We start from the raw sequence: 12,370 nt of genomic DNA on the forward strand, positions 1-12,370 counted from the left end.
TCTTTTGGTATACCGCTAGTACTAAAATGTTTAAGATTGAGTGACTACAATTTTAAAAATAATGTTTAATGTGTGCCATTACGCAGTCTCTGCATTTACACTTGTCATGTAACTTAACTTAGCTTAACTAAATGAAATTCTAAAGCCAAGGTTACCCATTATCGCGTCATGATCGATACGGGATCATTGCATAAATTAAACAGTATGCTAATACGTCAAAATAATTCCTTAGTTAGATTTTAAATAAAGTCTTTTTTTTCCTTGAAAACCTTTGAGACATAACACACACATTCGTTTGATGGCATTTATTTACTGCCTTTTGAGTTTCCAGGCTATAATATATCGGTGAAGTTGGTATCCATCTCTAGAGACTAGTCATTCGTTTTGCAGAATTGCCCTTGTTATACATCATTGCCATTTGTGATCGTTACAGCTACTTGGTGAATAGATCTCGCTATTGTTGTATTCATGGATGACCCATGTCTATAATACGAAATACGACCTCTCTTTCACATCAGAGGTATCATAGTCAAGCAAAAGATCGTTTTAATGTTTATTGATTCTATAAAGTAGGAACACAATGCACTTACTAATAAGAAATCATAGGTGTTCATTTGTGACACGAGGTGGCTAATCTACTGGTAATTAATATTAATCTAGGAACCTGAAGGATGCGTATGGCGATTTAACATCTATACCTAAATTATAATAATAAACACTGATAAATTTACAAATAGTTGATCCCGTTTTAATTAAATTCTTCTTGAACTCACTAACAGCATAATCTTTTGGCAAACTTTAAAATGACTAGAGAATTTAAAATTATTTATTCACTACCAGCATTACAAAACATTGGAGCATTCACTAGGCGATTATTAAGGCGGCTAAAGGCATTCAATGAAATTGTTTGATATCCAGTTGCAATTCTCTCGAAACATACTTAAATATTGTATGTTTCTCTTCCAATTTCCGTCACATGGATATCCTATATTTCTGGAGTCCATAATTGGTAGTCGTATAGCCTACCTTTTTATTGCTTTACAGAGTAAATGTGCCAGTAGTGAATAAAACAATATAAATTACGATAGAGACAACCTTCCTAGACTCAGAAAAATTGTTTTCCCTTATTATATTCAACTTAACGCTAGCTAGGTACACTACTGAGAATACAGTCTTAATTTATCTAATAGTCGTCTATACCCCGAACTGGATGACAAATTATTTAGTTATTAAAGACAATCGTTTTCATCATCAACCAGATTTCAAGCAATTTCATGAAGGGGGAATTACAATATTGATATCCGTTGCATGTTTGTTAGTACAACCACAGATAAAATACCCAACAGATTGCTAACCACAATACATTTTATGGGTAACATAAATATACTTAAAATATACTTAAGTTAAAGATCCTGGTATACTTAAACGCGCCATCTACTGAGTATTAGTATGAACATCCATTTTACGAATCTTTATGGTGGTCATGAAAAGAAGGAGTTACAAGCGTTTTTCTGTAGATGTCACTTTAAAAAAACTCGCCCCGCGAAACCGTGTCTTTTAGTCTATAAAACTATAATTTATAGGTGTTTGCGTTTGTGATTGCATTGTGTGTGATTTATGTTAAAGTGACTTGTTCTTATTATTTTGCATTGACGTATAGGTACTTACATTATTAATTTGTTGTAGTGTCAAAGCTATTATAATTTTGAGGTAAGTACTTAACTAAACTATCAAATTTATGTAAAGATTTAGATTTCAGTTTAAATTGTGTGGCGACCATTATTAATAATTGTAAGCTGTGCCATTATCAAAGATGGTTGCTATAGATTTTAACCTGTATTTAAGTCTTAAATTTAAAATTTGTGTCAATTTGACGGCTGGCGCAATCGGCCATTTATAGTTCATCTTAAGGGAGCGTATGGAGGCGAGCACGTGCACACATTTAATCTGTGTAATCGGATCGCAAATTTTCTTGATAACCGTGCAAAGATATGCAATAAATAGATAAACCACATCAGAAGCACAGATTTTTATCTGTGACAGAAGTAAATAATTTTGTTGGGCTTGCATTTATTGCCTTTTCGAAAACCGTCGAAAATGAATACTTACGATCAAAAAGTTTGTCCCGCTTTTCTTGTGAATTTCTTTTATACGTGAGATAGTAGTCGGTTTTGCAAAAACATTATCTTAAACTTAATGAAAATACCACAAATGCCGCGAATCTAATGGGATGATATGAATTGTTTTTTCTTTCATGTGTAGTGTAGATACAAATAAAAGTATAGTATCACAATAATATAATACAATAATATAAATTTGGGTATTTTATCTGTGGTACAACTATATGCAAGGTGAGGCAGACATACCAGGGGCGTACCAGGAGTAGGTACTGGCAATAAATAGTGCCCAAAGTGACGTGACGTTTCGTATTCTTATAAAAACTGAAACAAAATTGAGGAATCCGAAAGATTCTAGCAATTCCAGGCATCTGCAAAATGTGAAAGCCTGTGAAGAATTTGACGAGAAATTTACAGAAATCTAAAAGAATGAACAAGGGAAAAATCCGAGCAATTTGAGCAAACTGAAGGAGCAGACAAATTCAAATGAAAGTGCTAATAAAATGTTAATTCGAAACTTATTGCTTCTTTATGTTTTGAGCTCCATTTCTTTAATATGATAAAACGGTAAAACAACATAATTTTTAACATGTTAACACACGATATATATATATTTTAGCTACGGCCTGAAGATGACATTAATAAAGTCGAAATCGATCGCCTAAAGAGGAACTTTTATTTATAATAGGTAGTTCTAAAAATATATAGAATACGCCCTTGATTGACTTCACTATCGTCACAGCCCATTATTTCTTTCTCACATCACAATTTTACGTTTTAATTTATTAACACAGCTGATGTTATGGTAGTATTTTCCACATTTTGGCATAAAACGCGTTTGTTAACTACATTATTGTTACATATCCGCAACATGAATTTATGAGGATGGAAGAATAAAGAAAACTAATTATCCATCCGGAAACTTTTTCCTTTCAGGAAAATTGTCCTTGTTAACATAAGCTGCGCAAAAAGTAGGATCTAGGCAAAATCTATAACTCAAAAAAATTCAATAGGTTCATTGGATTTAGAACGTTTAATCCCTTGCATTCAACACAAAACTGGAGCCCGTGAATCGTGTTAAAAGAAAATGTGAACTTTGCACAGATAATAATCAGGGCCGGAGTGATGGTGGTGTCCCCCCCCCCCCGCCCTAACGCGTGATCATAGTCGGCAAAATAAAGTAAGTAAGCAAGTAGTAGCAATTCATAAATCAGCAAAAGTCGTGGCTATTGCTACTAATAACAGAAATGTTGAAATTTATTTTTAAATTTGCGGGTAGGTATACCAAAAGCTTAATAAAACATGTAAAAACAGCTTGTTAGCATTTTCAAATTTCGGAAACACTCGCATTATTCAAAAACCTTTTGATTTACGTTATGATTCTATTGAAATTTGTAGATTAAAAAAGTGGATCTGCCCCATTTAAAATAACGAATATGTACAAGTTTAATATTGTTTCGCAAATAAGAATCGACTCAGTTCGTGACTAAACACCCTGTATGGGGTATATTTTTATAAAGCAGTGAAACATATGTGAGAAAACGAACGTTCTCATTTAGGAAGTTCATTTCGGACTCTATATTGTTTAACAAAATGTTAAAGCTGCTAACCCAAAATGTACCGATTTGTTAAATGCATCACGCAGAAATGACGGACTTCATTGTTTGCTAGAAATCTGGTATTTATGGTACCTATGGGTATATCAACTATCTGCAAGTAACTGGGGTCATTGTCAGAAATGCGTACCTAACTTTAATAAGAAATGCTTTAGAATCAGACTTTTATTATGCACCTAAATTCGGTTCAAACCGATGTCGTAATTTGTTCGATAACTTGGAGGTTTCTAATAACTGGTCGTCGATAGGAACCGTGGTGACTCCAGCGGGCTAATCCTTCGGGAACGCTTCTTGTAGGTCGCAGATTCTGATTTATATGTCTGTACACGCCGGCATCGGAATTTCGACTGATACATTTAACATTCGAACGACCAGAGTACTCAATATTCGCAGCATAACTCAAACTTTTGGGTAGATAGTGCGGAGTAGGTTCGTTTAGACATTTATACGAATGACGGTGTAAGCTGTGCCTGTCGAAGTCGTAGGTTGGAAAGACTCGTTCATAGTGTCTGCTGTTTTGCCTGTACAAATTACAAGGCGTAATGAGTTCAGGTGCGTAGGAGTTATTCAAGCCGCAAATGCATTGATTCATGTTGGCTTTACAATTTAAATCGCAATTACTACTTATACTATTGACATGTTCACTTTTAGTTCCTACAAGAAACATGAGACTAGCACCTACAATAGTCGAAACGAAACTAATGTAGTACCCACACTTCGGGTACATTTGATTAATGTACCCAGTTATCGGGACGCCTAAAAGGACCGGCACGGATTTGGCACCTTGTACGAATCCCCACGCTTTGGTGAAATGTCTAGAACGGATCCTTTCCAATGTGAACATTTTCAACGAGTAACTAAATCCACCCAAGCAAATTCCGTATAACCAAACAAACAGCACGTATCCATGATAACCTTGAATCACGCTGAGTGCTAATAACGAAATACCTGTAAACATCCCAAATAAGAGTTTTGCATGCAAATCCTCACTAGTAAACCTATTCCCACCATAGATGCTTGGCACAGATACTGCCTGGAAATTAAGCACTGGGTGCTAGGTCTGACTATCACAAGTCCAAATCCAACAAAACCCAATGCCGATGAAAATCCTAGAAATGTTTGTAAAAGTACTAAAGCACTATCTTCCAGTCCTTCTTTGTGGCCTTGAAGTGACTGAAAGTAATAGAGAATTAAACCGCTACAATTACCTAAGTACATACAAGGTAAAATATAGGACTGTAAATCCCTAAAGCACTAGTAGCGCTAGCCACCAGAAGAACCCTAAGTCCTCTACTTTTTAAAGGAGTAAAGTCGAACATTGGCGGCTTTTTCACTTTGGAGTGTGTTTTTTTCTCTTTCATTTTCTTTCTTTGATTTTTGAGGTGCATTATTGCTCTTCGTTGCGGATGGTATAGATTAGCAGATCGGTACACGATGGGAAGAAAGAATGCCAGGGATAACAGACCAGTTATAGCCTGCATTCCCAATCTCCACCCCAGTTTTCTAAGACTTACAAAATTAGCACACAACCACCAGGGCAATTTACAGTTACCCCACAGCCTCCTTATACAGAACGGAAAATAAAGCCATACCAACTCCAGTACCCGCCTGCGCTACCATTTCTACAAATTCCCGTCTTCGCTTGAAGTAATGGCCTAACACTAAACCGGCGCTTTCGCGTACAATTCCGGCACCAGCGCCTAAAACGAGACCATAGCTCAGCAGGGCTTGGTGGAATTGTACGGCGAACGATGCGAATAGGCAGGCCAATGCAAATATGAGGCCGCCAAAGACGGCGGCTAAACGAGTCGTTTTTCGTCTTGACGCCGCTACTATGAAGGGGGATGTGAAAAACGAGATACTCAAAGAGAGCGCTCCCATCCATGCTGAAACAAACTGTAGATTAATATAGATAGTTGAATACGAATGTTTGTAATGATGTAACAGTAACGGTGATATTTTGTGTGTGCGTGTGTGAGGGTGAGGGTGTGTGACATAGAAATCTTCATCTAGTGTTACAGTACAGTATATTATTTTTGACACGGATATTGACGTCAAAACGTCAGGTTTGTCTAAAAAAAACTGTTCGTACGAATAATGAAACTTTACAGCCTCACTCAAATCGAACAATGTTTGTGTACTTCTTGACATAGGAAAGCTGATTCTATTGACATAGGCATCTCTAATCGATCTGGTCGACAACAAACACTCAAGAATACAAAATGGTTGAGTATATTGATTCCAAAGTCTAGTTAAAAGTTATTCGAGTTCCTTCCTCCACATGCCAAGATACCTACCTTTTCTTCCGTTCGTTTTTTTCCCCAAAAAAATTCACGCAAACGGTCTGTAGCCTAAATCGAGTGATGCTAGTCTGTCTTTCACGTATACTTTTTCACGCATTTTTCAACTCATGTTGGAAGACGCTAGGTATTTAATTTGGCCACTCCAAAGAAGAAATGTGTGTAAGATATTCTAACATGTTACATTCTTACTATTAGCATAATGCCACTTAGTAAACAACGAATTATAGCTTTTTGTTCTGATGAAGAATAAAAGTTGATTGCATATTTAAATTGTAGTTCCAGTTTGTTTTCAAAAGTCACTTTTCCATTCTCCCGAATTTATTACTGAATGTGCATTAAGTCATAATGAATATTTAATGCTTTCAAGCTTTGTTATTAAGATTAATTAAATGAGGGTAGCCATGTGCCAAAGATTTTATACCCATAATTTCGCTACCATCCAAAATACATAAAAATACAACATGAATTCCCTTAAAAAAAGTTACTTTTTGTTGCAAGTTCTCGATCTCGATATAGTAGAGCTTTCCCTTAACCCGTCAGGACGCGCGCCCTATTTCAAAACGTATGGACGCGTACCGGGTAATTTTTACCTTTTGCAGATTGCACCCTAAAAGACAGTTGATTTGTAGTTTTATGGTTTTAAAACATTATTTGCACAACATAGGGGTCCATTACAGGTTTAGAAAATTAAATATTTATTATCTTGGAACAAAAAATCATAATTAAAATTCAAATCTTTGGCGACATTGGTTGCCTAAAGGTGAGCTGTGTTCCTTGCAAATTAATTTGCGGGCTCTAACTCTTCGTCAATGGTAACGTTTGGTACCTGTTCCAGAACCAGATTTTTCTCCAGATTCTTCAGAATGAGTACTATGAGTACAGTTTCAGCACAGTCATCTACTTCGGAGTCATTACTTTCAAATATTACTTTGTCTTCGTTACACAAATCCACAGCGAATTCAAGCAATTCTACCTCAGCTAGAGATTTACTACTTTCATAATTAAAAGAAGAAGTCATAAATAAAGCGACGATAAAGCTATTCGTCTCTAAAATACTAAATTTCACTTCACTCTAATAAATACAAAACTATTTAAGTAAAAAAAAGTCATGCCGCATACACGCGCAACGGAGCAAGAGGGAAGGGTGCACATCTCAACCATAGGTAATATATAGTTATTTACATTATGAGTATGGTAGGTAAATCATGATTTAACATACAAATAATGTAAACCATTTTATTTCATACTGCTCTTTTTTCTATTAAAATGCCATACAATTTTTGATTAGAATGTTGTACCTACGCATTCAAATGAAAGCAAAAGTCGATTACTTGATTTGTTTGATCTGACAGTAGTTTGATGATTGATTGATTAATATAATTATAGGTTTATATGGATGTCAGTTGATGTTGCTAGGCAACCTTTCCAGTCTGGTAAAATACGATAGACTCAAATGGGCCTGGCAAAGCGGCGATTACTAGATAGTATGAAATAAAAGAATTATACGAAAAACAAACTGCATTGGGTAAATTTAACCCAAACGCGCGTTCTGTCGGGTTAAAAAGGATCGATAAATAGCATACTAGAAAAATCGCAAGGCACTTCCAACGCCACAGTAATAAAGTTTCGAAATATAAATTCAATTAATGCGGGAAAGCAACGTCGAATATTCGCATGATAATTACGTGAAAGTGTAGCAACATCTATTACATTTAAGCGCGCATAATAAAATTAAGGTATGAAAGCTGTTAGCAAATTATGAAGAAAATCTTGATCAAAAGGAAGCAGAATTATATGGAAACGTCAAACATCACGTTGATACGGAAAACCCGGGATCATTTTCAAATTTTCTATACTCAAGACACGTACGCCTCCCTAAATCTGAAATTGCTGCTTAATTTCTATAAGAACACAAAAAAAGCAAATCCAAATTAAGAGCTACCGGTGCAGTGCCCCCTTCTGTTTTTACAAGCGAAGACACTTAGTGAGATTTGAAAAATACCAGCAAAGGAAACAAGAGGAGCTTTTGCTAAAAGAGCTCGCCCTGTATAAATAATGTGGTAAGTGTGTGCGTCTTTATAAAGTGGTGGTAAAATGAATGTAATCGGAATAGTTGAAAATATAGTTATTTACCTGTTGCCATTTGGTAAAATTCTTTATCTTGATGTTTCTTTATTAAAAACTCCATCACGTATAAATACAGAAGTCCAAACGCCAACTGCAATCCGGATGTTAAAAGATGTGCCAGAAAAGCTGCTCCACATACCAACCAACCCCAACCACCTAAAATTAAAATATTATACCCATATTGTATCAGAACCACATCAAATGTGGATGGTAACACCAGCGCTAGGTGGGAAAACTTAGGTGCAATCTTTGAGTATAAATAATCAATATCTAGAAAAGGAGTCGGTACACCATATTATATATCATTTACCACCATAAAAACAAAAATAGGAGACGCAGGATTTTCATAGTTTTTTCCCTTCAATATAGGGTAAAATTATACATTGGTATCAAAGCGACAGTCCAAAACTGCCTTTAAAGATTTAACTATACCTTCCGGGTAATAATGTTGCTTAATTGCATTGGTGTCAACGTCCCTTCGTCTTAAAGCTGGTACGCTTCGGTGAAGAGAATGGAGTTCTCTTTCGTACAGCATTGGGAAAGAATCTTCATCCTCAGGAAGACGAGTAATTGGTGAAGCTTTTTCTGAAACAACAGGAGATTATACGTTTAATTTCAAGCTTCAACACTATAGCATTGCATAAAAACGTGCAAAGGTATAATTTGGATCGAATAGATGGAATAGACAATATAAGTTCACAAGTAAAAGAATGAAAACATATAATTGTCTGGAGGGATCTTCAAACTATAACAATTTTTACAGCTTGAACCACATCAACTATTAATGCTCCACAGACAATTTGCTATATTTAAATTTGTTTATATTGTAATACGCCAAAGTTCGGGTTTGGTGTTCGGAAACTGTTTCCAGATATCATTAAAACTTGCAGCGTATTTTAAATGCCTATTTGACTCCCAAGTGGAATTGTTCTCTTTCATCCATTACACAAGGCCTTACCTTTGCACGCAGAATAGCTACTAAGCGATGTTGTGCCTGTTGGCAGTGACGCCTGTCTTCTCCGACAATGAGGACACGATTCTTCGCCATTCTGTTCCACGCGGTTCCATCTTGATATCGTAGGTGGGGGTAATGGGGGTGGAGGTGGTGATGGGCTTTCAGATGGACTTGACCAACTAGACCGATCAGGAACCTGTCTTTTTGCTTGCATCTAAAATACAGAGTATTGTGTCAGTTTAATCCAACACCACAAATTAATTATTTGTTCATTAAAATAATTATAGCCATCATTGCAATTGACAACATACCGCCTGGCGCCTTGACGGCTTAAAATTGTCACATATCTCCAAGCCTATGTTAGTATGCTCAATAGAGTAAAATTAGGTGCGCCTTAAACCAATGGCAGAAAATAACGTTACCGGCTCTTAAAATTTCGTAATCAATTGAATAAAATCAAATACATGTTAAATTTATTTTAAATGCATGACTATCCTATCCGTTAGTCTTCAAAAGTTTCAGGCGATATGTCATATGTGTCGAAAGAAAACACACGGAAAAGAAACTCCTCTGACAAAACGGTTTTAATAGACACGTAATTCGTAATCGAAGTAAGTTGCTTGGTGTTCCTGGTAACCTCGGCGAAAACTAGGCGAATCACTTTTCCATTATCTTACGTTAAATCAATTGTGCTTGTAACATACGAGCAACAGTCCACTTTTTCCGCACTATAATTATCCTTAAGCGAGTAATCCTCCCTTTTTACCTTAATTATTGTATTTCACCCTTCTGTGTTTTTGTTTGAGGGTTACATACACGAAAAAATTCCACAAATGACGCGTTAATCTCTCCACAATCCCAGCATTTTTTATTAATTCGTATCCGGAATACCGAAAGCACACGCTAATTTCCTCGATGGAGACCTTCTAGAGTTGAACACAGCATCTGTCAATATTTGGCATTCTAATCAAAATTTTAACTTTCATATCTATTTTCGGGGTTGTTTTTAAATTTCATCAAACTGCTTTCCACCCCTCCGTTGATAAGCATTCGTTTTAAGGCTAAATTTTTTCGTTTTATTTACGATGAGTTGAGTATTCTAATTACAAGTTGCACAGTGTTTGTGTTGTGTTGAAATTGTTTAAGAAAGCTCTACAAAACTACTTCAAACTCATTTGTAAGTTATTTTTAAATAGCGTGGCAGTTAAAACTCCATTCGGAAAACAAGTGACTATTTTACATATGTATAGGAAGTGCAGCTTTTACTAAGTAATTATTACAATATTTTATTGAAGATGCTTCGTTAAGGTGTCTTCTATCCATTTCTATCAAATTCAAGATCGTACTTGGGGGGATTATTATAGCGCCACGTAACCAAAAGGAGATTTAAACAAAACTCACTAAAGAGCACTGCGATAACTGGTCGGAAATTCCAGGACAGAACCACTTCACGATCTTTCTGGAGATCTCAAAAGGGGAATTATCAGCGTCCATCTTAAAGTTAAGTAGGATGGATGAACTTGCGATGGAGATGCTCACAGCTCATTGTCGTTTAAACAAGCAACTGCACAACATGGGCCTAACTGACAACCGCGTTAGTCCCGTTTCACAAAGGAAGGACCCATGACGAGACGACCCGTTCTATCCACCGTTGTATAGTTCATATGTTCGCGTACCATCGGTCATTTAAAAAAAAAGGTTTTCACATAGTTGCGTATGATCATCAGTCGCGGTTTCGATGTAGTGTCGTGTCTAACATAAAACTCTTATGCGCGGATATAATAAACTGCCAATTATATAATAACAATCGTCATTTTTAGGATCGTTTATAGCCGCCCTATAGTACCTATGTCATAAAGAATAAAACTATAATTAACTCACTACTTAGAATTGTCAAATTTCTTAAACTTGATGGATCCCTATTCCTTATTTAGGTACCAATTCGTTCATTGTAGGTACCAGTGGAAGTCAAATTTGTCATTATGACATACAATTACCTTGAAAATATCGACAATTAGGACGCTTGATGTACTAGTACCTACTGCAGACATGCACACGTAAGTGAAAAGGTGTGCTTTTTGAGTAAAATACCTTTATCCGTGCGTAAAGTTATGTTGCCTCCAGCATGACTTGTTTTTAGGGTGGGCGGCGTATTTTTATTCCTCGGCTATAAAAGCTTCATTATTCCCTCGTTACAATTACAAACAATCAAGCTGCATCCCTGCCACTGCCCTGTTTTGAATTATTCCAGTTTTTAGTGTCCGCACATAAAACTTTACAACTAAAATTTCGAATGTGTGTTACTCTACCGCGTTCTAAGATTTGACGCGATTTGATGGGGTGGGAATGTAAAGTTAACTGTAGCTCAGAAAAGAAAAAAAGGGCATTGCTTATAGTTTACGCTCAGAAGTTGGTATTCAAATATCTTTGTAAAAGTGTTTGTTACACTTAAACAACTCCAAGTAAAAGGATTTCATCCATTTAGTATAAAACGCTGCCTGCTTACAGTAAACTTTTACTTCTTTTTATTAAAAGTGAATTTAGCCATCAATAGCCGCCTTTTACTTTAACGCTTTAGCCAACGTGAAGGTTACAAGGGAGACATTGTACTTTATTATAAACGACAGTGTTTAAGCACTGCGTTTGTTACAAAAGAAATTTGAAGTGTGCCTAAAAGAAGTAATAAAGATAGCTTTTTAAAGAAATGATATTAAATATATAACTTATGATACTGCAGACAACCAGAATATATGTATATAAGTATATGAATAATAAAAATGAATGTATGTGTAAATAGTATCTAAAGGAATTTTTATACAATAACATTATAACTGCTTAAAGTGTAAACTTGGAAACGCTCTGCTGAATATTTGGAGTACACAACATGTTTGTGTGATTATACAAACAGCCAAAGGCTGAAATGCAAAATGCTGTCCTCTTTCCGAATAGTTGGTTATTCTACATTTATAATTAAAAAAAATGGCTGTTGGTCCTTTTCTTGCACAGAATTGTTATACTTTGTGTATATATTTTCAGAATAAATAAAGAAATAAAAACACGTAAAATATCAGCAGCGCCAATATGAGTTCGAAAAAAAGTCTGGTACCTAAACCACCCGGGAATCCTTAATAACTCTACAACAAACACAGTTTGAATCCTCAGAGAACTTTTACTGCAAACACTGACTTTAGACGATAATTTCAGTTTGTAAACATTACCTATACGTGCATTAAGCTGGTAGGGATTACAAAG

General features: G+C 35.7%; 1 protein-coding gene across 3 annotated transcripts in view; it reads right to left on the reverse strand.

Annotated features, from left to right (window-relative positions):
* Positions 1-540: 540 nt before the first annotated feature.
* The window catches only part of LOC116178831 (monocarboxylate transporter 2-like), a 30,150-nt gene continuing 18,320 nt past the window's right edge, over positions 541-12,370 (reverse strand). For 2 of the 3 annotated variants that reach the window (XM_031498456.1, XM_031498457.1), the window contains 7 exons: positions 9,122-9,332; positions 8,596-8,748; positions 8,170-8,319; positions 5,286-5,619; positions 4,954-5,236; positions 4,732-4,906; positions 541-4,681 (listed from right to left, as the gene is read on the reverse strand). In XM_031498456.1, the coding sequence (XP_031354316.1) occupies positions 3,921-4,681; positions 4,732-4,906; positions 4,954-5,236; positions 5,286-5,619; positions 8,170-8,319; positions 8,596-8,748; positions 9,122-9,332 (2,067 nt within the window). In that variant the 3' untranslated portion in view covers positions 541-3,920. The remainder of the gene's footprint in view (positions 4,682-4,731; positions 4,907-4,953; positions 5,237-5,285; positions 5,620-8,169; positions 8,320-8,595; positions 8,749-9,121; positions 9,333-12,370) is intronic. The other variant, XM_031498458.1, reaches the window with a different exon arrangement.

The sequence above is a fragment of the Photinus pyralis genome, unplaced genomic scaffold (genome assembly GCF_008802855.1).
Source record: "Photinus pyralis isolate 1611_PpyrPB1 unplaced genomic scaffold, Ppyr1.3 Ppyr1.4_LG8, whole genome shotgun sequence".
NCBI lineage: Eukaryota > Metazoa > Arthropoda > Insecta > Coleoptera > Lampyridae > Photinus > Photinus pyralis.